General features: G+C 45.0%; 2 protein-coding genes across 2 annotated transcripts; one reads left to right on the forward strand and one right to left on the reverse strand.

Annotated features, from left to right (window-relative positions):
- Window positions 1-1,013: 1,013 nt before the first annotated feature.
- Window positions 1,014-5,797, forward strand: LOC123086514 (cyclin-T1-3). The gene is made up of 7 exons (XM_044508273.1): window positions 1,014-1,270; window positions 2,077-2,345; window positions 2,986-3,067; window positions 3,507-3,641; window positions 3,911-4,086; window positions 4,172-4,323; window positions 4,950-5,797. The coding sequence occupies exons 2-7, from the start codon at window positions 2,107-2,109 to the stop codon at window positions 5,585-5,587; spliced, it is 1,422 nt and encodes a 473-aa protein (XP_044364208.1). The 5' UTR covers window positions 1,014-1,270; window positions 2,077-2,106; the 3' UTR covers window positions 5,588-5,797.
- A 1,250-nt stretch (window positions 5,798-7,047) lies between these two features.
- On the reverse strand, window positions 7,048-10,385 carry LOC123086515 (pentatricopeptide repeat-containing protein At3g26782, mitochondrial). Its single transcript, XM_044508274.1, has one exon. It carries the CDS (start codon window positions 10,275-10,277, stop codon window positions 8,268-8,270), a length of 2,010 nt encoding a protein of 669 aa, XP_044364209.1. The 5' UTR covers window positions 10,278-10,385; the 3' UTR covers window positions 7,048-8,267.
- Window positions 10,386-24,020: the final 13,635 nt, after the last annotated feature.

Raw genomic sequence — 24,020 nt, forward strand, 5'->3', positions numbered from 1 at the left:
TCAATATCCACTACCCACAGAAATCAAGTACAAATGACTAAATGGCTTTTACGTATGAGATCGCCCAGTGTTCTATAATAATGAGATCGCGCAGCCAAAAATGCCATTATAAAAAAGACTAATGGACAGTGAGCTAGTTGTCTGCTATTTAAATAAAGATCTCAGAATATGCAAGCTGACATTTTTTTCTCTTATATGAGTTCTGCTATCTGTCTACTATTTAAATAAAGATCTCAGAATCTGCAAGCTGACATTTTTTTCTATTATATGATCTCAGAAAAAGTTGTCGAAGGATATGTTCTATGAAGCTACAAAGTTCAGTGTTGTAGTATTGCAGACTGAAATTTTGTTCTATGAAGTTTGACTTGGCGGCCAACATATCCTCGTCGCATGTCTACTTGATTAGTAGTTGTGTGTTCTCGCCGTCGTCGAGACTCTGCAACTTTATATATACGTGGGCAGAGTTAACCAACCGATAGACACACATTTTAATTGTTGTCTTGGTTTGCACTCTCATTATCCTCTCGTAAATCGATTCACTTGTATATGTAACTGAAAGTTTAGTGGATTCGATCGATTCATCCCTATATGTAATTGAAGGTTTAGTCGATTCGATCGATTCATCCTATATGTAACTGAAGGTTTAGTAGATCTCAAGTGTGATGTTTTCATACTATGCTGCTGCTCAGTTATTTTCATACCATACTGCAGCTCAGTTATGCATACCAGGTTTATGCAAATGTATTTATTAGATGGGGATTTCACTTATTCTCACCTAATTTATGCTAAAATTGATGAAATGTCCATCTTTTTAATATCAAACCATAGTGGAACGTGGTAGATTATAGGTGGGACTCTAGGTGGGAGTCCCACCTGCAGCGTGAGAAGTACTCCATGAGCAAGGAGTATGATTGTTCCCTTCCTTGACTCATGGCGGGGCAAATCGGGATTCGGGAGCCGGAATGTGATCCGACGGTTCAGTAGCCTCCACGCTCGACCGATCCGACGGCGCATCCAGGTGCACGCTGCACGCACAATCTCAAAACAGGCTAGCCAGGGTTCGGTCCAAGCCAGCCTCGCAGGCTCCCCAATCCCCGATACCTCCGCCACCGCCGTCGCCGTCGCCGCCGCCGCCGCCTCGCCTCGCCATCACGCCCCCCTCTACGCCGCATCGCCGTTGCCGGCTGCGGCTCTCCGCACGCGACGACTATCCCGCCCCGTGACGCCCGCCCGGTCGGTCCCCGTGCTAGATTACGTCTTGATCTCTCAGGTTCTGATCTGATCCGATTTGTCTATCTTTCGAGATCTTCTTTTTCTTGTTCAAATTGCTTCTGCGGCTCTCGGTTTGTACGATTATGCCTGCTAATTAAGAGCTCCAATGCTCGAAAGCACACTTCCTAGATTATTACTATGCTATGCGATTTGGTTCGTGGTTGCTGGAGCTAAATTTACTCGCTTTAATCGTGACGGGCTTATTAAAATGATAAAATCGTAACCTCGTGCTCAGTTTTGGGTCATTATATGTGTTTTTCGTGACTGGACGATTAGATGTAGCTAAATTTCAAGAGGAATTCATGGTGGCCACTTGTAATATCGAGTTTTAGAGTATTTCAACGATTGCTTGAAAAATGTCCAGCTTTGTTTGGTGAACTGCGTTACTCCTGTGTCAAGGTGGAGTGAGGTTTGTGTTGGTGCTGGCTAATTGTTTCATGAATGATCTGCATGTTGTTAACTCGTTATCCTTGTAAATGTAGGTGCCTGCATTGACATGTTGTATTTGAGAAAACCCTTTTATTTGTTATATTATCATCCATGTGTCACGCATTCCGTTCATCAAAGATTCAGAGCTATATGGACATTTGCCTATTTCCCTTCATCGTTATAATCTGGGACTCATCCAGAATCCTTTGCATGCCAAGTTATCTTGTCCACAGAAAAGGCTTCTTTTAGATTTATAACATTGTGAATAATGTATATGCATTTATTTATACGTGCATAGCTGCCCCCCTTACTTTTATGCATGCTTATGATATTAAGTTTGCAGAGGTGACAATATATTATATCTCACTTTGTCAGGTTCTTTAGAAGAAAAGAGGAAAATCATACATGGATATCATGCAGACAAGTGACTCTTCACATCATGGAATTGTAGAAAACAGCCCTTACAGAACTCCCTATGGTAGACATGTGGAAAGTGGCAACCTTGGTGGTTCATGGTATTTTAGTAGAAAAGAAATCGAGGAGAATTCCCTTTCAAGGAAAGATGGCATTGATCTGAAGAAGGAGTCTTATCTTCGCAAGTCATACTGCACCTTTCTTCAAGATTTTGGGATGAGACTTAAAGTGTAAGATTATATTGTCATTACTTGTTTTTCTGGGAAATAGATAGCTGTTTAATAGCATTATGGAATCCTACCTATTGTTTTCATGTTTGTGTGGACTAGTCATTTTCTGATAGCTTGATTTCTTTTAAGCAGCACTTGTTTCTTTCTCATTTGCCCGCTTGCAGTACTCGAAACCCTTCATGATTGCTTCATGCTCATTTTATTTTGCAACTCGAAGGAAAGTCTAGTGGACATCTAAAGCATAAATGATTGCATTTTGTTGATGACAGTGTTGTACTCTAGTTGTACATGACTACATTCTGTACCCTAGGTTGCACCCTCTAGAGACAAAATGTTTAGGCCTTAGCCCCAGTGTTGTATTCATTGATTCATTACTTTAGGGGCCACTCATGTTTGTCAGGCATACAACGGGGGGTGCAACCTAGGGTACATCCTTGCTTGGGTAGAACAGAAAAGATCAAACTCTAATTAGTATATATATTTAAGCTTTTGTGTCCTTCAAGTACTTGTGCCGTGAATGTTTATGAATCGCTAAATATCCCTGTATATCAGTTACTGCATAAATTATGCTCTTTGGCATGGTTGATAGTTATATATATTATTATATGTTTTCCTTATGGTGAATGGCTTTAAAATGTAGGCCTCAAGTGACAATTGCTACAGCTATAGTATTCTGTCATCGTTTTTTCCTTCGTCAATCTCATGCCAAAAATGATAGACTGGTAAGCCTTACTCAAATTTGTATGTGCTTGTACATGATTGCTGTCGGACTATATATTTTCGACTTTACATGTGAATGGTAGGCAGTATTCTAATATGGGTTTAATCGTGAATGCTTGCCACCGATTTGTGAAAGACATAAGAAATAGTTGACTGACACTTGTAAATCATATTCCCTCCGTTCCTAAATATAAGCCTTTTTAGCGATTCCAAATATGGACTACATATGTAGCAAAATGAGTGAATCTACACTCTAAAATACGTATATATACGACCTACTAATTTCATGATATTTTATTGGATTCCATGATATGGTGAATCTTGTTTTGCTTTGCGGAAGAGATATGCAGTCTTTTTTTTTTCTGTTGTGTGTATAGCCTACAACATAGATCTTGCTGCCCATTGAAAGTTCTCAATGTATGTTCTCGTTGTAACCTACAGACAATAGCCACAGTTTGCATGTTCTTGGCGGGTAAAGTTGAAGAAACTCCCAGACCCATTAAGGATGTCGTACTAATTTCTTATGAGATCATCCACAAGAAGGATCCTGCCGCAGTTGCTCGAATTAAGCAAAAGGTGACATATTTAATTGCAAGTATTGTCTTGATATTTCTTATGTAGTTGCCTGTGCTATCCTTGTTTCCCCACACTTCTACTCCCTCCTTCCCATAATATAAGAGCGTTTTGACACTACACTTAGTGTAAAAAACACTCTTATATTATGGGACAGAGGGAAATTATTCCGCCAATCTGCCAAAAAAAATTCTTTACATTCATTATATTTTATCCCCTGATTCCTATGACAAGAATGACTGTTGAGGATATTTTTGTGCTGTTTTGTGCAGGAGGTTTATGAACAACAGAAGGAGCTTATTTTAATCGGGGAGCGTGCTGTGCTTATAACACTTGGTTTTGACCTGAATGTGCACCACCCGTACAAGCCCTTGGTTGAAGCAATAAAAAAATTCAAGGTTGCTCAAAATGCGCTTGCTCAAGTTGCGTGGAATTTTGTCAATGATGGGTATGCCGAAATTACACTTATCCTTACAAACATAGTAACCCCCAATTATGCCTATTTAATTACTGCGCCTTAAAGGGGTGTACAGGCTACGTACTTCGCTTTGTCTCCAATTTAAACCCAATCATATTACGGCCGGAGCAATCTTCCTTGCTGCGAAGTTCCTCAAAGTCAAGCTTCCATCAGATGGTGAGAAGGTCTGGTGGCAAGAGTTTGATGTAACCCCGCGGCAGTTGGAAGGTTGGTCTCTAGATTTAATTCACTAGTGCATGTTTGCACTATTGTACTATTCAATCTCCCCAGAATAGTATTTCACATCCTCGCAGGTAGCAGCAGCTGTTGACATGCTTTAACTTTCTAGGAGCCTGTGTGGATTGGATTACCAAAATTTCATCATTGGTTCAAAACTGATAAGTGTAGGTTGCCTAGGTCAAGCAAGATACATGCTGTTGCTTGATGTGCTCAAGGGAACCTTATAATTATTAGTGTTCTGGGATAAGCTAGGAATGTCATGTCAGGAGCATACCATGTGTACCCGGCCTCTCGTGTGGAACCTGAAAGAATTGGGTTTGTCTATTTTTTAGTGTATTGGTAGATCTTATCACTTTTGTTATACATACATTAGCTTAGTAGCATCGCAAAGAGATGTAAATGAAAAAAAATACAATCTAACATGAGGATGACACTTCTATTTTGGTGATTTTGCAATAAGCACTACTTTCTGTTAATTATATCCATTATTACTAGAAGTGATGCTCCTTTCTCTGCCACTGTTACTTTTGATGCTCTTTGTTGTGAAGTACTCCAATAACATACACACACCAAGCACCCGTGCTTATATTAATTTCGATTATTATTCTTTTCAGAGGTCAGCAACCAAATGTTGGAGCTCTACGAGCAAAACCGTGTGGTGCCACCACCGTCCCAAGGGAATGATACCGAAGGCAGTTCTGCAAGTGTGGTTAATCCACGTGCTGTGGGGAAGGCTCCTGGAGCTGCTGACGAGCGTCATGCTCATGGAAATCATCAAGCACCTCAACAGTCGAGCATGGTAGGCCCCCCTGAGAAGCAAAACTCAAACCAGAGGATACCCAAGGTGGAAGCAAAGGACGGTATTGCCAGCAGCAACGAAGGCCCCAATATGTCATCCTCAATGGATGCAATGAAAAAGATAGACAAGGATAAAGTGAAAGCCGCGCTTGAGAAACGGAGGAAATCAAAAGGTGATGCGGGTAGAAAGGTTGACATCATGGATGATGATGACCTGATTGAGAGGGAGCTGGAGCATGGCGTGGAGATGGCTGTCAAGGATGAGAAGAAACACGACAGAAGGCAGAGCTGGCCCCAGCCCCCGCACCAGAACGCCGAGGAGGGCGAGCTCTCCATGGACAGTCAAGAGTACCTTTCCACCGTGACTGAGCTCGACGACCGGAAGAGGAAGGATGTGTATGACCACAGGAGCTATGATCACGGCGAGAGGGACCTTAAAAGGGTGAGATCATGAAATTGAGTATTCATCACCCCCCCCCCCCCCCCCCCCCCCCTCTGTAGAACAATCGGCAGACTGTAATTTGATATGTTGGGGGATTTGAACTGTTATGTACTCCTACTATATAATTGAGAAAAAGAATTTCCCCAGGGTAGGCGTGCATTTTCAAGTGATGATGTTATCCAACATTGGGCAGCAGGTCCATGCTGTGAAAATTGTGTGAAATGGAGACTCTTATGCGAGTGTTTTGCAGTTTTGACGCCCCGCTGTTGATGGGTGTTTGATGAATTTTATGCATCCATGGAAGTTCGTCCATGTGTAGGGAGAGATGCTACTCCACCTTTTGTGCGATCAGATGGTGTACATTCTGTTAGACAGATCATGCTGATCGATCCGGTCAGTGGAAGACTCGAGCCATGATGGAACAAGACTACAGAAGAACTCAGCACTACGGTTCATGCACTATCCGTCCAGTCTCTGCTGTTTTTTGTTTGTTTGAACCAATTGAATCAAAATTCATTATGTGTGATCATCATTTCATATAATTTGTCTGAACCAGAACGACAAATACGTATCCCCGCCACCCACTCTGGCATTTACTAATGAAATATCCTTCACCATCTGACTAGAAATGGAACGAAATGTCTAGAGGACGTCAGGATCAGGCTCCTTGATCCCCGCAAAAAAAGAGAGAGAGAGAGAGATCAGGCTCCTTGAATGCAAAAGGGTTTTTGTGTCTCGGCCAAAGAGCTTTTGCCGGTAATATTCTCCCTACCGGAGGAGCCTTGCTTTGGTGCTGGTGGACGGAACGCAACAGAGGCAATCATGGCGAAAGAAGACTTGAGCTTGAAGCTTTTCGATACACTGACGAATGGAGGGAGTCTAGGGCCAAAACCCACTGTACCGGTCGTGCAGCGGTGTAGATGGGGGAGGCCGCCGAGTCATATGGTGAGGATCAATACCGACGAGGCGTTTTCAGAGCGGTCTAGAGCAGGTGGTTGGGGACTCATCTGTATGATGATACACTGGATATTTGGTTTGCAGCTGCTGGTGCCAAACACCCTATATCAGGCTGTGTCCTTGGCAGATCGGTTAGGAGTTGAGCGGGCAATTTCTGACACCGGCTGCCTTGTTTTGAAGCAAGCCATTTCCTCCAATGCCTACGACCTTGCGCCTCTTGGTGCCCTGTTTAGCGATATTAAGCTTAGAACCCTCTTCATTGAGGCCCAAGTGGTGTATGCACCGAGATCTTGTAATAAACCAGCGCATGAGCTGGCTGCTATGGGTGCAGGCTTGTCTGATGGTGAACTTAGAGAGTGGTTCACTGGCTACCCTGATGATGTAATCAGTGTTGTGACCGGCGATCAGGCCGTGCCGTAATGGAATACGAGTGTTCCATTTCAAAAAAAGGGAACAAAATAAGATTGGATTGTTCCTCAATTGGAAGGAGATGTTTTGAGCAATCAGAGAATCACTTGACAAACAGTTCTTTCTTTAGGGAAGCCACTTGGTGGACTTCAGTCGATCAGGTACCAGTACACGTTTATCATTGGATAAAACATAGCTAAGGGGTTCATCGTCCCAATACACATGAGAATAAGAATTAAACATAATCACTTCCATACCTTGACCAAACAAACCGTTGCATGCTTGAATCACTTCCAGGCGGTCAGACTCGACGATGATGGTGTTACATCCCAAGTTTTCAACCAGTTCCGGGGCTCCGGGCCCTTCTGGGTAGCGGTCGCCTCCACCGTGGCCGAGTCCAACATGTGATCAAGAACCCAGCGACCGGTTCACCATGATCATTGCGGAGGACCGCAGCCACTGCCCCTGTTCCATTTTCAAAAAGTATGATGATGATGCATCCACATTCAGTTTATAATAATTCCATGAGGCTTCCCTCATCATATCAGGACTGGTTGTGAACTGTTCAGAGCTTTTGCATAGTTCGCGCCAATAGCCTGAATTGCAAACACAGTTGACTGAGCAGGTTCCACCTCTCCTCGATTAACAACCTCCCGTCGCTGCCACAGGATATACCATGCCCCTACGGCGATCGTCTCCTGTACACCATACCGACCCATAAACGCTGAATGTTTGACAGTACTCCTCAAAGTTTCCTCAAGCATCACTGACCCGTGATCGATCAATCTGCATTGCTTGTTTGATGAACACCTCAAGTCCCTGCGCTTGCCAAACCTTCCTCGCATGCCACGCCTCCCGTGAACATCATGTGCTTTATATCCTTGGCTCCCCAGCAGCAGATGGGACATTGGGGTGAGGTCTTGATATGCCTACCTGCAAGAACAATCATCCCCGGTATCACACTGTGAAGAGCCCTCCATAGGAAACAATACCTTGCTGGGGACATGTAAGTTCCATAGGAGATCTCCCATACTGGGTTCAGCCTCGAGCTGCCTTGTCCATCCGATCGACGTCTCCTTGAACCAACTTGTTGTGCCATTCATTATAGTATGCAGATCTTACAGAAAAGGCGTAATTTTTTTATTTATGCCAAGCTATAAAATCTTCTAAGTTCCCAGTATTCAGGGCAGCAAGGCGATGTCATTAGCCTAATCGAGATGAGGTGTAACAATATGTCTTGGAAATAAATTGGCATGTACATAATACAATGGTGGTATGACGGACAACGAAGATGGTATCACGACCTCAGCCCTCTTGCACGACCCTATCACCAATAATCTCCACAAGAGCATGATCCATCCTTAAAATGATGAAAGCGCTGTAAATCTCTAACAATAATTTCTCGTTCAGCGGACTTGGAAATAAACTTGATTACTGCATGGCAATCAGTACAGACCCGGAGATTCTTTATCACATGGATTACTGAACCCGGGACAGAGTTCATCAGAGCAAAAGCAACAGCAAGCTTTTCACTGTGGATGCGCAACGCAGATTCTTTCTCCTCTTCATCCAAATCATGATGAACAGAACCCGTGTTTGGTACATAGCCTGCTTTTTGCGCTATCTCAAGCAGTTTCCCCAGATAAGAATAGATCTCCTTGTGCTGAGGATGACTCGTGTCGCCAACATAAAACACATGGGTTTTACCTTTCAATTCAACTGAGCTATACCCTGGAGGTTTTTCTATTCCTCTTGTTTTAACCAGAACTCTCATTCTCTCCACATCTGTCCACATTCCAGCTTCTGCATATATATTGGACAATAAAACATAGTACCCACTGTTGGTCGCATCTAACTCAAACAATCTTTTCGCAGAAATTTCTGCCAGCTCAACATTTTTCTGGACTCGGCATGCACTAAGAAGAGCTCCCCAGATAGCAGCATCAGGTTTAACCTTCATTTCTTTAATGAGGCCATAAGCCTCATCAAGACAACCGGCACGGCCAAGAAGATCCACCATGCATCCGTAGTGTTCCACTCCAGGTTCAATCCCAAACTTATTCCTCATGGTTTTGTACCAATAACGGCCCATATCTAAAAGACCAGCATGACTGCAAGCAGCTAAAACGGAGATAAAAGTTATGTAGTTAGGGTTTTGCCCCGATCTGCACATCTCATTGAAAACTTCAAGGGCGTCTTGTCCATGACCATGCATACCATAACCAGTAATCATGGCAGACCATGACAGGACATTCTTCTGCTTAATTTTGCCGAAAGCCTTTCTTGCCATTTCCACTCTTCCGCACTTGCTGTACATATCAACTACAGAAGTTCCAACATAGGTATTTTCCTCCAAACCCATTCTTACCACCTGATTATGAATGCGTTTTCCAGTCTGTATCGTCCCAGCATGTGCGCAAGCCAGTAACACAGCAGAGAACGTCACAGCATTGTACCTAATGCCTCCACCAACATTCAGCATCTTGCCATACAGCTCCAGGGCCTCCGCCGACAACCCATTCTGAGCATACAGCGCAATCATCGTATTCCAGGACACCACATCCTTCTCCATGGTATCAAACACCTTCCTCGCAACCGGCAGGTCACGACCACCGCCTTTGGCATAAGCGTCTAACATCGTGTTGACCACCCCAGCATCCACGTCCAAGCCAATCTTCACAATAAGCGCATGAAGGCTAGCAGTAATTCCGCGGACAGGGACACGGGCCGACGAGGAGAACGCCACAAGCACAGCCGCCTCGTCCACCGCCATGGCAGAACCAGACGCGAGCAAGTCGCGGAAGAGAGAAAGCGAGGGGTAGACTAGATTGTTTCGCAGGTAGCCAGAGCACATGGCCGTGATAATGACGGGGTTGGGGCTGGGAATTTCATCGAACGCCTTACGGGCGTCGAGCGGGCGGCAGCAGTGGTTGTACATGTGGAGAAGAGCGGAGGCGGAGAAGGGGTCAGAGGGAAAGAGGCCGGAACGGAGGGCAAGGAGGTGTAGCTGGCGGCCGGCGGCGAGGGAGGTGGCGGCGGCAGCTGCGCGGAAGGCGGGGGGAAGGGCCGGGAGGAGCGCGGCCGGGTTAGCGCGGAGAGCGGCGGCAAAGGTGGCCAGAGCGGCGACGGCGTCTCCGGAAGCAAGGAGGTCGGCGACGGCGGCGGACCAGGAGGCAGGACGGGAGGGGTCCACGGCGCGGAGGAACAGTGCGCGGACGGAAGGGGTGGAACTGTGGATGGGCGTGCTCTGTAGGCTTTGAGTGTTGGAGGCGGGGACTGCCGTGGAAGGCGACGCCGCTCGTGGGTTGAGCGGAGGCTGCACTCTTGCTGCCGCCATTCCTGAGATGCCGGTGGTGGCCACAACGCAGCCAGGAGCGGAGGTTGATGAGCGCTTTCGTGAGAGAGGTTCCGAGGGAGAAGGAAGACGTAGGGTGTGTTTGGTTTAGAACGCAGAGAGGACCAGCCCACACGTCTGTGTGTGGGTAAAACAACTAGCATCCATATGTTTCTTTTTTTTCTCCTGGTCCCTCTTACACGCGTGCGTGTGGGCGAAATAGATAACGCCCACATGCCCGGTACATCAGGCCTTGCACCTCGTGGTCCCGCACGCCCCACGTGACACTTTACCGCGCGCCCGCAGTTGCCATGGGCCGGACCCTCGTCCATGTTCGTTTAAGTGCAGTTACCATGTCGCTGAATTGCGGTTGCCATGTCGGACAACTACAGTTGCCATGTTTGCTCAACTACAGTTGCCATCTCAGGTCAAAGTTCCACATTGCCATTTTTTGGACAACTACAGTTGTTGCCATGTGTGATCTGGTCTACTGCAGTTGGCATGATTTCAAAACTTTAGGAGTTGCCACCTACTAACACTAGGCAGTTGCCATGCAGCACTACAAAAAAAGGCATGGCAAAAAAACATGTTCAGGTAAAAGAGAGAGTTGCCATGTGATCACAAGCACGCTAGGACAGTTGCCATGTAAAAAAAAGAGTTGCCATCTGCTTACGTGCACGCTAGGGCAGTTTGCCATGTACCATGCAAAACATATGGCAACTGATATGTTCGGGTAAAAAAAAGAGAGAGTTGCCATCTGCTTGCAATCACACTAGGGCAGTTGCCATCTGCTTGCAATCACACTAGGGCAGTTGCCATGTACACTGCAAAACGCATGGCAACTGGCAGCTTGGGTGTGGGAGAGGAGACGGGCGTGTGGGCGAGATGGCAAACGCCCACACACCAGCCCTTGTGCGTGACTGAAAACTGGTGTGTGGACGAACTGCTAAACGCCCACACACCGGCCCCTCCGTGTGGTAAAACAGATGTGTGGGTGACCTCTCTCACACACCACACACGCGAGTTGTCCTACGTGGCATACAAAATCTGCTAATTCGTGTCAAGATTCGTGCAGAAGTTACTAGACGGTGATGGAGGCGTGTGGGTGAGTTGGCTAACGCCCACACGTGTGGGCGTTAACATTTCCGTTAGTTTATGCCAATGTTGCCCCACCAAACTCTATGGATCACCAATTTTCCCGCTGATGTAATTCGTGGAGTGGCCGGCGATCTTGCCACGTCCACAAGTTAATACTCCCTCTGTCCCAAAATATAAGAATATTATGAGACGGAGGGAGTAGAATGCAACCTGTTTCACATAAAAAAGCATTGGCTAGCCAAAATTTTGGTTGCCCATGATTTGGCTAGCATTGGCAAGAAAAATGAACTAGAATTGGCTCAAGTTTATTGGCATGCCAAAAAATTGACAACCATTTAAACAAAGACCAATCTTTCGCTCATGACTAAAATTTTGGTAGGATGCACTTTGGCGACAATCCAAACACACTCGTAATAAAAGAGCATGTGTAAGCCACAATAAACAAATATTCCCCTCAAAGGTGTGTGCGGACGTAGTGCTCGTGTTATTTTTTGATTTATTTCAGACTTCTGGCGTCGGTGTACACAAACAGGGGTATTTGTTTCCCCCTGACTAGTGCACAGGCTTGCGGGGCCTCCCGGGCAAACTGCCCTTGCCGGGCATGACTAGACTTAAGAGAAGCGAGTCAACAAGAGACCACCTCAGGGAAGCCTCCCTTGTAGGGAAGGAGAGCCTGGCCAGGTCAAGGTAGCACCAGAAGAGCGAGACCAGTTTGCCCCGGCAAGGTTTCCGGGGTCGCCAAGACGAGAACCCGCCAGGCTCCTTGCCGGCAGGCTTTCAGCAAAACGCCATCACACCCCAGTCATTAATCAATGTGGTGTCAAGCTATCAGACAACCAGGTGGATCCTATCAAGCACGTGGCGGCGTGGTAAGAAAGAGATTAGCTTTATTGACACCCGTCCGGAGGACGTGTCACGCTAACAAGAAGAAGCAGATAAGCGGCGCGACAGGCTTGCCGGGCTTCAACCTCAGCACGACACCTAGCAGTGCATTTAATACACTTTGTCCTAACTGCCAGAGTTAGGTATGATAGCATCATTAGCTATCTAATCATCCTGAAATGACTGTTTTGCCACTGTGGTCGCCCTTTAACCTATAAAAGGAGGCCCGAGGCAACCTAGCAAAGGGTTTGAACATTTGATCCCTCAACACTTGTATGCACACGATGTTCTCCCCGAGGCAACCTTGTCGGGCTAGAGCATGTCGTGCCTTCGTGTTCCTCCAGATCAATGCACCATAGCAGGAGTAGGGTTTTACGCTGCAAAGCAGCCCGAACCTGGGTAAAAGAGAGCTGACATCACCGTGTTGCCCCCTGCTGCTTCTGCTCTTTGTGCAATGTGACCGTCCCCTTGTTGAACCACAAAGGGGCACCCCTATCCCATAGGTGATCGAGCTTCCACGCCGACATCTGGTGATGTTTGTTTGATGAGAGGAGACGTTTTCGTCGACTGCGAGGTGTTTATGATGACTTCATAAAATCTTTCGGAGGTGTTCATGGGGCAGGGTGTGCGTGTGTACGTTCACAGGGATGAGTGTATGCTCGTGTACGTGAGCGACTTTAATTATACTATGTTAAGAAAAGGTGTGTGCGAACATGCGGAATATGGGCTCATCATCGCTTCCTCATAGTTTGTAGGTTCATCATGGTCAAGTAACATGACCTCCAGAATAGGATTACCGTACCACTCTGGTGTGGACCTTACTTTGTTTGACCTACGAGGTTCGGTAGTAACTTGATCTGAAGTTTCATGATCATCATCATTAGCTTCCTCACTAATTGGTGTAGGAATCACTGGAACTGATTTCTGTGATAAACTACTTTCCAATTCGGGAGCAGGTACAATTACCTCATCAAGTTCTACTTTCCTCCCACTCACTTCTTTCGAGAGAAACTCCTTCTCTAGAAAGGATCCATTCTTAGCAACAAAGATCTTGCCTTCGGATCTATGATAGAAGGTGTATCCAATAGTTACTTTTGGGTATCCTATGAAGACACACTTCTCCGATATGGGTTTGAGCTTATCAGGCTGAAACTTTTTCACATAAGCATCACAAACCCAAACTTTAAGAAACGACAGCTTAGGTTTCTTTCTAAACCACAGTTCATACTGTGTCATCTCAACGGATTTAGACGGTGCCCTATTTAACGTGATTGTAGCTGTCTCTAATGCATAACCCCAAAATGATAGTGGTAAATCGGTAAGAGACATCAAAGATCGCACCATATCTAATAAATTACGGTTACGACGTTCGGACACACCATTACGCTGTGGTGTTCGAGGTGGCATGAGTTGAGAAACTATTCCACATTGTTTTAAATGAAGGCCAAACTCGTAACTCAAATATTCGCCTCCGCGATCAGATCGTAGAAACTTTCTTTTCTTGTTATGATGATTCTCCACTTCACTCTGAAATTCGTCTAATGCATAGTGATAAAGTAAAGCAATTACATGGCGTTTGCATTTCATACAATAAAACGACAACCGTAAGGCTCCTGCCTGTTGCCGATAACTTTTACAAAACATGATCATCTCATACAATAGCATATATCACATCATGTCTTGTTCATATCACATCACAACATGCCCTACAAAAACAAGTTAGACGTCCTCTACTTTGTTGTTGCAAGTTTTACGTGGCTGCTACATGCTTCTAGTAAAAACCGTTCTTACCACGCATCAAAACCACAATGGTGATTTATCAAGTTTGCTATTTTAACCTTCAACAAGGACCAACTGTAGTCAAATTCGATTCAACTAAAGTTGGAGAAACAGACACCCGCCAACCACCTTTATGCAAAACAGGTTGCATGTCTGTCGGTGGAACCAGTCTCATGAACGTGGTCATGTAAGGTTGGTCCGGGCCGCTTCATCCAACAACATCGCCGAATCAAAATAAGACGTTGGTGGTAAGCAGTATGACTATCACCGCCCACAACTCTTTGTGTTCTACTCGTGCATATCATCTATGCATAGACCTGGCTCGGATGCCACTATTGGGGAACATAGCATGCAGCTTTAAAAAAATTCCTACGATCATGCAAGATCTATCTAGGAGACGCATAGCAACGAGAGGGGGAGAGTGTGTCCATGTACCCTCGTAGACCGAAAGCGGAAGCATTAACTTAACGCGGTTGATGTAGTCGAACGTCTTTGCGATCCAACTGATCAAGCACCAAACGTACGGCACCTTCGAGTTCTGCACACGTTCAGCTCGATGACGTCCCTCAGACTCTTGATCCAGCAAAGTGTCAAGGGAGAGTTTCGTCAACACGACGGTGTGGTGATGGTGATGGTGATGCGATCCGCGCAGGGCTTCGCCTAAGCACTACGACAATATGAGCGGAGGAGTAAACTATGGAGGGGGGCACCGCACACGGCTAAGAGAACAATTGATGTGTTTTGGGGTGCCCCCCGCCCCCGTATATAAAGGAGGAGAGGGGGAGGCCGGCCCTAGGGGCGCGCCATGGGGGGGACCGACTTGGACTCCTAGTCCTAGTCGGCCCCCACTTCCTTCTTACGGAGGGGGAAAGGGGGAAGGAGGGTGTGATAGCCTGGCTTATTAGGGATGATAGACTACTCATATCAATAAGGAATTCCTTCTTTTCCGGGAGCCCATTCGAAAAGAACTCCAAAGTTAAGCGTGCTCAGCTTGGAGTAGTTTCAGGATGGGTGACTGACCAGGAAGTTGCTCCCGGGTGTGCATGAGTGAGGACAAAGTGCACAAAAAAGACTAGTATTGATCTGTGGGGCCAGTCTAGATCCCGCGAGGAGTAACGACCACCGGCGGGTGTGTCCGGGGCGTTAGAGAGAGAGGGGGAAGGAAAGGGGGGCCGCGCCCCCTCCCCTTGTCCAATTTGGACTGCCCATGGGGGGGGCACCCCTTGTGGGCTGTCCTCTCTCTCTCTCCCCTATGGCCCATGTTGGCCCATTACTTCCCCCGGGGGGTTCCGGTAACCCCTCGGTACTCGGATAAATATCTGAAACACTCCGAAACTATTCCGGTGTCCGAATACTACCTTCCAATATATCAACCTTTACCTCTTGACCATTTGGAGACCCCTCGTCATGTCCGTGATCTCATCCGGGACTCCGAACAATCTTCGGTCATCAAAACACATAACTCATAAAACAAATCGTCTTCGAACGTTAAGCATGCGGACCCTACGGGTTCGAGAAATATGTAGACATGACTGAGACATATCTCCGATCAATAACCAATAGTGGAATATGGATGCTCATATTGGTTCCTACATATTCTACGAAGATCTTTATCGGTCAAACCGCAATGAAAACATACGTCATTCCCTTTGTCATCGGTATGCTACTTGCCCGAGATTCGATCGTTGGTATCCTCATACCTAGTTCAATCTCGTTACCGGCAAGTCTCTTTACTCGTTCCGTAATACATCATCCCGCAACTAACTCATTAGTTACATTGCTTGCAAGGCTTATCATGATGTGCATTATCAAGAGGGCCCAGACATACCTCTCTGATACTCGGAGTGACAAATCCTAATCTCGATCTATGCCAACCCAACAAACACCTTCGGAGACACCTATAGAGCATCTTTATAATCACCCAGTTACGGTGTGACGTTTGATAGAACACAAGGTGTTCCTCCGGTATCCGGGAGTTGCATCATCTCATAGTCAAAGGAATATGTATAAGTCATGAAGAAATCAATAGCAATAAAATTTAACAATCATTATGCTAAGCTAACGGGTGGGTCTTGTCCATCACATCATTCTCATAATGATGTGATCCCGTTCATCAAATTACAACACATGTCTATGGTTAGGAAACTTAACCATCTTTGATTAACGAGATAGTCCAGTAGAGGCTTACTAGGGACACTGTGTTTTGTCTATGTATCCACACATTATCAAGTTTCCGGTTAATACAATTCTAGCATGAATAATAAACATTTATCATGATATAAGGAAATATAAAATAACAACTTTATTATTGCCTCTAGGGCATATTTCCTTCACATCTGTCTCTAAATCCTCCTCTGAGGAGCTATCCGTAACCAGCAAGACATGCGCTTCGTCAGATAGCATTGTCTGCTCTGAAGACCTTGTTTCCACTCCAGATTTTTCCATGACTGTGTCGAATGGCTGATGACAGGAAGAGTAATTGAATATACTAAAATTGTTGACAAATTTAATACGTAATAAAAAATGATGGCATGATATAATTCACATATAAGATGACTGGCTAACCAGGGTGGCATTGCAAAATTCACATATATGATGCCTGACTAAACAAGATGGCATTGCATGATTCACATATACGATAAAGAAACTAAACAGATGGCGTTCACACAAAGCATGTCTAAACTAAGCAGATGACATATTTGATGTATAAAGTAAGCAATGCAAGGCACCATTGCATGATATTACCAACATCAGCATGCCAAGTTAGAGCGAAGACCTCGGGGGGTAAATAGGAGTGGTCTTCTCCTTCTGAATCCCCCTCAGAACAGTTATCTTCCTCTTGATTACAATCCAAAATGGGTGGAGGGGGGGGGGGGCTGCCTTTGCACCCACTGATACGTCTCCAACGTATCTATAATTTATGAAGTATTCATGCCATGTTTACAATAGTTATATATGATTTTGGTATTATTTGATTAGAACTAACCCGGACTGACGCTGTTTTCAGCAAAACTACCGTGGTGTTGTTTTTGTGCAGAAATAAAAGTTCTCGGAATGGGCTAAAAATCAACGGAGATTTTTTCTAGAAAATGTAAAAAATACTGGAACGAAGAGTTATCGGAGGGGAGTCCCATGAGCCCCACGAGGGTGGAGGGTGCGCCCCCCGCCTCGTGGACTCCTTGTGGGCCCCACTGACTTGTTCTCGACGCCAAGCTCTCCTATAAATCCCCAAACTTCCAGAACTTGACCTAGATCGGAAGTTCCGCCGCCGTAAGCCTCTGTAGCCACGAGAAATCAATCTAGGTGAAATGATCTAGATGACGACTAGAGGGGGGAGGGGGGTGAATAGGCGTTTTAAAACTTTTACGGAGTTGGCTTTATCCTAATGCGGAATTAAACTAACTGATACTTTTCAAGCACAAAACCTAAATATGCTAGGCTCAACTAAGTGCACCAACAACCTATGCTAACAAGATAGGCACTTAAGGAAACTAGCAAGAACAAAATATATCATAAGATATGGAAATGTAGGAACAACTAAGTAATTCAACTAGCACAAGATATATCAATATGAGCAAGTATGAATTGTGGAAAGTAAAGGGTGTGGGTATGAGATAACCACAAGTGAGTCGGGGACGCGGATATATCCCGAAGTTCACACTCGTGAGAGTGCTAATCTCTGTTAGAGCAGTGCCGAAGCCAAAGCTCCGGGGCGTCACCAAGTGACTCACCGTATTCTCCCTTCCGAGTCACCCCCAATGGATGAGCCTCGGTTCACTCGGGGTTGGTCTTGAAGGCGACCACCACACCTTTACAAACTTCTCCGGAGCACACCACAACCACGGAAGCTTCCGAAGGAACTTGACCACCTAGGGCACTTCAACACCCTTCCCCGGAGCACACCACAAAAGGAAGCTTCCGGGGGAAACTTGGCCACATAGGCCTCTTCACAATCTTCTCAATGTATCACCAAACCGTCTAGGAGGCGAAGCCTCCAAGAGTAATAAACTCACGGGCTCTCACTCAAACAAATCGATGCGGGGAGCTCAAACCAATGCAACAAATGCAATGCGAGGTCAAGCAACAAATGCTCAACTCACTCTCTCAATCTCACAAGATACAACTCAAGAAACTAGGAGATTGAAGAGAAGGGATGCAATGGAGGAAATCAACAAATGACTCCAAGATCCATCCAGAAATCCCCCTTCACTTAGAGGGGAGATAGGGGTTTGGGAGAGGTGGTAAGAGGCTCAAAATGATGTTTAGAATGTGAATGAACACCCCCCAAACCGGTGGGGAGGAAGGGCTCTTTTATAGCCAACTTCCAAAACTAGCCGTTGGGGCTCCAACGGACACTTCCTGGACACCCCGTGCCCACGGGGGTTTAGACCCCGTGCCCATGGGGTCCCGTGCGCACGGTACAAGCCCGTGTGCACGAGGCCCCGTGCCCATGGGGGTCAAAAACCCCGTGTCCACGGGGTACCCAGAACAGTCTGCAGCAGCCCACTAAAATAGTGATAACTTTGGCATACGGACTCCGAATTCGATGATCTTGGGCTCATTTTGAAGCTATGGAAAAGGCCAAGGTCCTCAAATAGAGAACCACCCAAGACCGACAAGAAATAATGATGCAAGTAATGCAAAGGTTTGAGCTCTCTACATGCGACATGATCAAGCTACTTGCCCGAGAGTCCCTCTTGATAGTACGGCTATCAAACCTATAATTCGGTCTCCCTCCAAGCACCATGAGACCGGCAAAACTAGGAAAACCTAGCTAAGGTATACCTTTGCCTTGCATATTCAACTTGAGCCTGGTGATGACTCCAATGCTTGTCTCAAGTTGGAATCCCTTTCTTGTCCACAACCACTTGGTGAAGATGCTTGAATTGCTTCCTCATATTGCAATGAGGGAAGCCTTAACTTAAGCCCATCTTCACATGAGCATTATCATGATGTGGACCGCAAGCTTAAAAGCATATAACCTCCGGCTTCTCATCTTGCACTTGGACTCCTCGAACCCGATGACCATCACCACTTGATGTCATCCACACATAGGCTAATTGAGATCTTTCCTTTTGATGCATGCCCATGAGAAACACCTAACCCACATAGACATAACAAACACGTAGCATGGGTTAGGTTACAAAGCACAATTCACAATTACTTACCATACCACTAGATCACTTGATCCCACGTGGTACAATGTTTGCGCTTTGAGAGTTGACCATCTAGATATAATCTTTGAGCTTCATCTTGGTCAACCAACATCTTTACTCCAAGCTCCATCTTGGTTTCTTCAAAGCCACAATGAACTCTTCATTTCCCTTCATTGCTTCAAGACAATATCACCAAAGACTCTTTCATGACCATATCAAGTTCCACTATGAATATCATCTTGATCACCACTTTCCCTTCTAACAACTCCATCACAATCTCTTGAGAGGCATAATGAATTCTTCACTCTAGTTGCTTGCTTTCAGACTTGATCAACTGAAACCCAACACGTGAGCTCACCATGATCTTGTCTTGAATCATAACTTGAATTCTTCTCTTTGATTATTCTCTCAAACCCTTGATCCTGGATATGGGATCTTGAGAGCCAACACCTAGGCCTCGTGATCACGGGGTATCCAGAGAGTTGACACTCGACCCCATGCGCATGGTACAAGCCCGTGTGCAAGGGGTATCCAGAGAAGGATACCATGAGGACTTCTTCAGATGCTTTAATGGCAGACTTCACAAAACAACCCAATGCACTTCAAGCATCACTATAGAACATATCTTCATATAAGATTCAATGCACTTGATGCTCCATAGGAATTGTCATTTAACTCCAAAGCATAGAGCAAATAGAGCAAATATATCTTCATATATATATATATATATATATATATATATATGGACTTCATCCTTGATTCCGTCCAATATCCTTGTGGCACTATCTTCATATATATGGACTTCATTCTTGATTCCATCCAATATCCTTGAGGCACCATCTATGGACAAAACCTTCAAATATATCTCATTGAGAAACATTAGTCCATAGATATTGTCATTTAATTACCAAAACCACACTTAGGGGCTACATGCCCTTTCAATCTCCCCCATTTTGGTAATTGATGACAATCTCAACAAGAGGGTTTATATAATGAATTTAAAACAAGTATGCAATCTATCCGAGAATAATTGTATACTTGAGGTGGTTTTGATAGCCTCAAATATCACAAAGATAGTTGATGTTATATGAACCGGTTATACTAGCATCGAAAAATTACACAAGAATTTGATGCTAGTAGAACCACAATATATAGAGCAAACTCCCCCACAATATACGCATGTGAAAGAACTCGGTGGAGTTTTCTCTATATACACATCGATGCAACGAGCAAGCACAACAAATGTATATATGCATGAACGACAGGAACCAACCCACTTCTCCTAAACCCTCTAAACTTCTCCCCCATTGGCAACAAGTGCCAAAATGGAAGAAAAATCTAGACAGCCAATATAGTATGGGTTCCTCCTTAATTTGTGCATTTCTCATATTGAGTGGAATCAAGTGCACATATCCAGTTACGAACAAACGAAAAAATCCACACTAGGTTGAGGATCCATAGAATGCACCAAAAAGATATGTCATGAGAATCAAACATCCAAAGGATCAAAAGAACATATTTTGGACAAGGGATAATGGAGATATCTAATATGATAATCATGCTAAGCGTGGGTCCAAAATATATTAAAAAAACATGAGAGCAAAGATATAAGAAATACATACAAGCACTCACTCAACAAGTACTAATCATGCCATGATGCAACATACACAATGTTGACTCTAACTTAAATAAATGCATGAAGTAAGTACTTGTTACCGGGAGAGAAAGCATTGGTTCACGGGGCCCTTGATCTAGTACGCGAACATGAGGAACTTGATCTTGTTCTTGGATAGGTACATGATCTCCCATAGCATCTTGCTCTTGTGTTGGGGGTGATGACTTCCCTTGTGGTCTGTCCACAAGAGGGGCTCTTACTCCTTCTTCTTCTACATGGACAAGGGGTGTTTTTTGTGGAAGAATATGACCAATCCCCACTGTACTTGTAGCTTGGGAAGGAGCCTCATCACCTACAACACTTAAAACAAATTGCTCCGCATGGAAGCCGTTATTCTCATCACACTCCACATTCACCGTTTCCTCAATACATCCCGTGGATTTATTGAGAATATAGTAAGTGTGGGAGTTTGATGCATATCCAACAAGTGTTGGGTTCCGTAGTAATTTCAAAAAATTTCCTACGCACACGCAAGATCATGGTGATGCATAGCAACGAGAGGGGAGAGTGTGATCTATGTACCCTTGTAGATCGACAATGGAAGCATTAGCACAACGTGGTTGATGTAGTCGTACGTATTCACGGCCCGACCGATCAAGCACCGAAACTACGGCACCTCTGAGTTCTAGCACACGTTCAGCTCGATGACGATCCCCGGCCGATCCAGCAAAGTGTCGGGGAAGAGTTCCGTCAGCATGACAGCGTGGTGACGATCTTGATGTACTACCGTCACAGGGCTTCACCTAAGCACCGCTATAATATTATCGAGGACTTTGGTGGAAGGGGGCACCGCACACGGCTAAGAATATGATCACATGGATCAACTTGTGTGTCTAGGGGTGCCCTCTGCCTCCGTATATAAAGGATCAAGGGGGGGTGCGGCCGGCCAGGATAGGGCGCGCTAGGAGGAGTCCTACTCCCTCCGGGAGTAGGATTCCCCCCTTTCCTAGTTGGAATAGGATTCGGGAGGGGGAAAGAGGAGAGAGAGAAGGAAGGGGGGGCGCCGGCCCCCTCTCCTTGTCCTATTCGGACTAGGGGGGGAGGGGCGCGCGGCCCAGCCCTGGCCACCTCTCCTCTCTTCCACTAAGGCCCACTAAGGCCCATATACCTCCCGGGGGGTTCCGGTAACCTCCCGGTAATCCGGTAAAATCCCGATTTCACCCGGAACACTTCTGATATCCAAATATAGGCTTCCAATATATCAATCTTTATGTCTCGACCATTCTGAGACTCCTTGTCATGTCCGTGATCACATCCGGGACTCCAAACAAACTTCGGTACATCAAAATGCATAAACTCATAATATAACTGTCATCAAAACCTTAAACGTGCGGACCCTACGGGTTCGAGAACAATGTAGACATGAACGAGACACGTCTCCGGTCAATAACCAATAGCAGAACCTGGATGCTCATATTGGCTCCTACATATTCTACGAAGATCTTTTATCGGTCAGACCGCATAACAACATACGTTGTTCCCTTTGTCATCGGTATGTTACTTGCCCGAGATTCGATCGTCGGTATCTCAATACCTAGTTCAATCTCGTTACCGGCAAGTCTCTTTACTTGTTTCGTAATACACCATCTCACAACTAACTGATTAGTTGCAATGCTTATGTGATGTGCATTACCGAGAGGGCCCAGAGATACCTCTCCGACAATCGGAGTGACAAATCCTAATCTCGAAATATGCCAACCCAACATCTACCTTTGGAGACACCTGTAGAGCTCCTTTATAATCACCCAGTTACGTTGTGACGTTTGGTAGCACACAAAGTGTTCCTCCGGCAAACGGGAGTTGCATAATCTCATAGTCATAGGAACATGTATAAGTCATGAAGAAAGCAATAGCAACATACTAAACGATCGAGTGCTAAGCTAATGGAATGGGTCATGTCAATCAGATCATTCACCTAATGATGTGATCCCGTTAATCAAATAACAACTCTTTGTCCATGGTTAGGAAACATAACCATCTTTGATTAATGAGCTAGTCTAGTAGAGGCGACACTCTGTTTGTCTATGTATTCACACATGTATTACGTTTCCGGTTAATACAATTCTAGCATGAATAATAAACATTTATCATGATATAAGGAAATAAATAATAACTTTATTATTGCCTCTAGGGCATATTTCCTTCAACAAGAAGACCCAAATTTTGTATAACCGGGTTTACATGGTGAGAATGCAACACTTACACCGAACCGGGTTTACATTTATCTTCTCTCTCAAATCAAAGAATCAACCAAGCTTGGCTCTAATAATTTTCCATGGTGTCTCCACCTTCCTCATGAATAAGCCAAGCATCCAATGTTTCTCCTGAAGGAAATATGCCCTAGAGGCAATAATAAAGTTATTATTTATTTCCTTATATCATGATAAATGTTTATTATTCATGCTAGAATTTTATTAACCGGAAACATAATACATGTGTGAATACATAGACAAACAGAGTGTCACTAGTATGCCTCTACTTGACTAGCTCGTTAATCAAAGATGGTTATGTTTCCTAACCATGAACAAGGAGTTGTTATTTGATTAACGGGATCACATCATTAGGTGAATGATCTGATTGACATGACCCATTCCATTAGCTTAGCACCCGATCGTTTAGTATGTTGCTATTGCTTTCTTCATGACTTATACATGTTCCTATGACTGAGATTATGCAACTCCCGTTTGCCGGAGGAACACTTTGTGTGCTACCAAACGTCACAACGTAAATGGGTGATTATAAAGGTGCTCTACGGGTGTCTCCAAAGGTACATGTTGGGTTGGCGTATTTCGAGATTAGGATTTGTCACTCCGATTGTCGGAGAGGTATCTCTGGGCCCTCTCGGTAATGCACATCACATAAGCCTTGCAAGCATTGCAACTAATGAGTTAGTTGCGAGATGATGTATTACGGAACGAGTAAAGAGACTTGCCGGTAACGAGATTGAACTAGGTATTGAGATACCGATGATCGAATCTCGGGCAAGTAACATACCGATGACAAAGGGAACAGCGTATGTTGTTATGCGGTCTGACCGATAAAGATCTTCGTAGAATATGTAGGAGCCAATATGAGCATCCAGGTTCCGCTATTGGTTATTGACCGGAGACGTGTCTCGGTCATGTCTACATTGTTCTCGAACCCGTAGGGTCCGCA

The sequence above is a fragment of the Triticum aestivum genome, chromosome 4A, assembly GCF_018294505.1.
Source record: "Triticum aestivum cultivar Chinese Spring chromosome 4A, IWGSC CS RefSeq v2.1, whole genome shotgun sequence".
Taxonomy (NCBI): Eukaryota; Viridiplantae; Streptophyta; class Magnoliopsida; order Poales; family Poaceae; genus Triticum; species Triticum aestivum.

What these genes read in the sequence shown, in the direction of transcription:
- LOC123086514 (XM_044508273.1), top strand. Translation starts at nt 2,107, where the DNA reads ATGGATATCATGCAGACAAGTGACTCTTCACATCATGGAATTGTAGAA. An exon ending in TTTGGGATGAGACTTAAAGT is followed by an intron (nt 2,346 to 2,985) that starts GTAAGATTATAT and finishes TTTAAAATGTAG; the next exon opens with GCCTCAAGTGACAATTGCTA. An exon ending in TTGCTCGAATTAAGCAAAAG is followed by an intron (nt 3,642 to 3,910) that starts GTGACATATTTA and finishes TGTTTTGTGCAG; the next exon opens with GAGGTTTATGAACAACAGAA.
- LOC123086515 (XM_044508274.1), bottom strand. Translation starts at nt 10,277, where the DNA reads ATGGCGGCAGCAAGAGTGCAGCCTCCGCTCAACCCACGAGCGGCGTCG.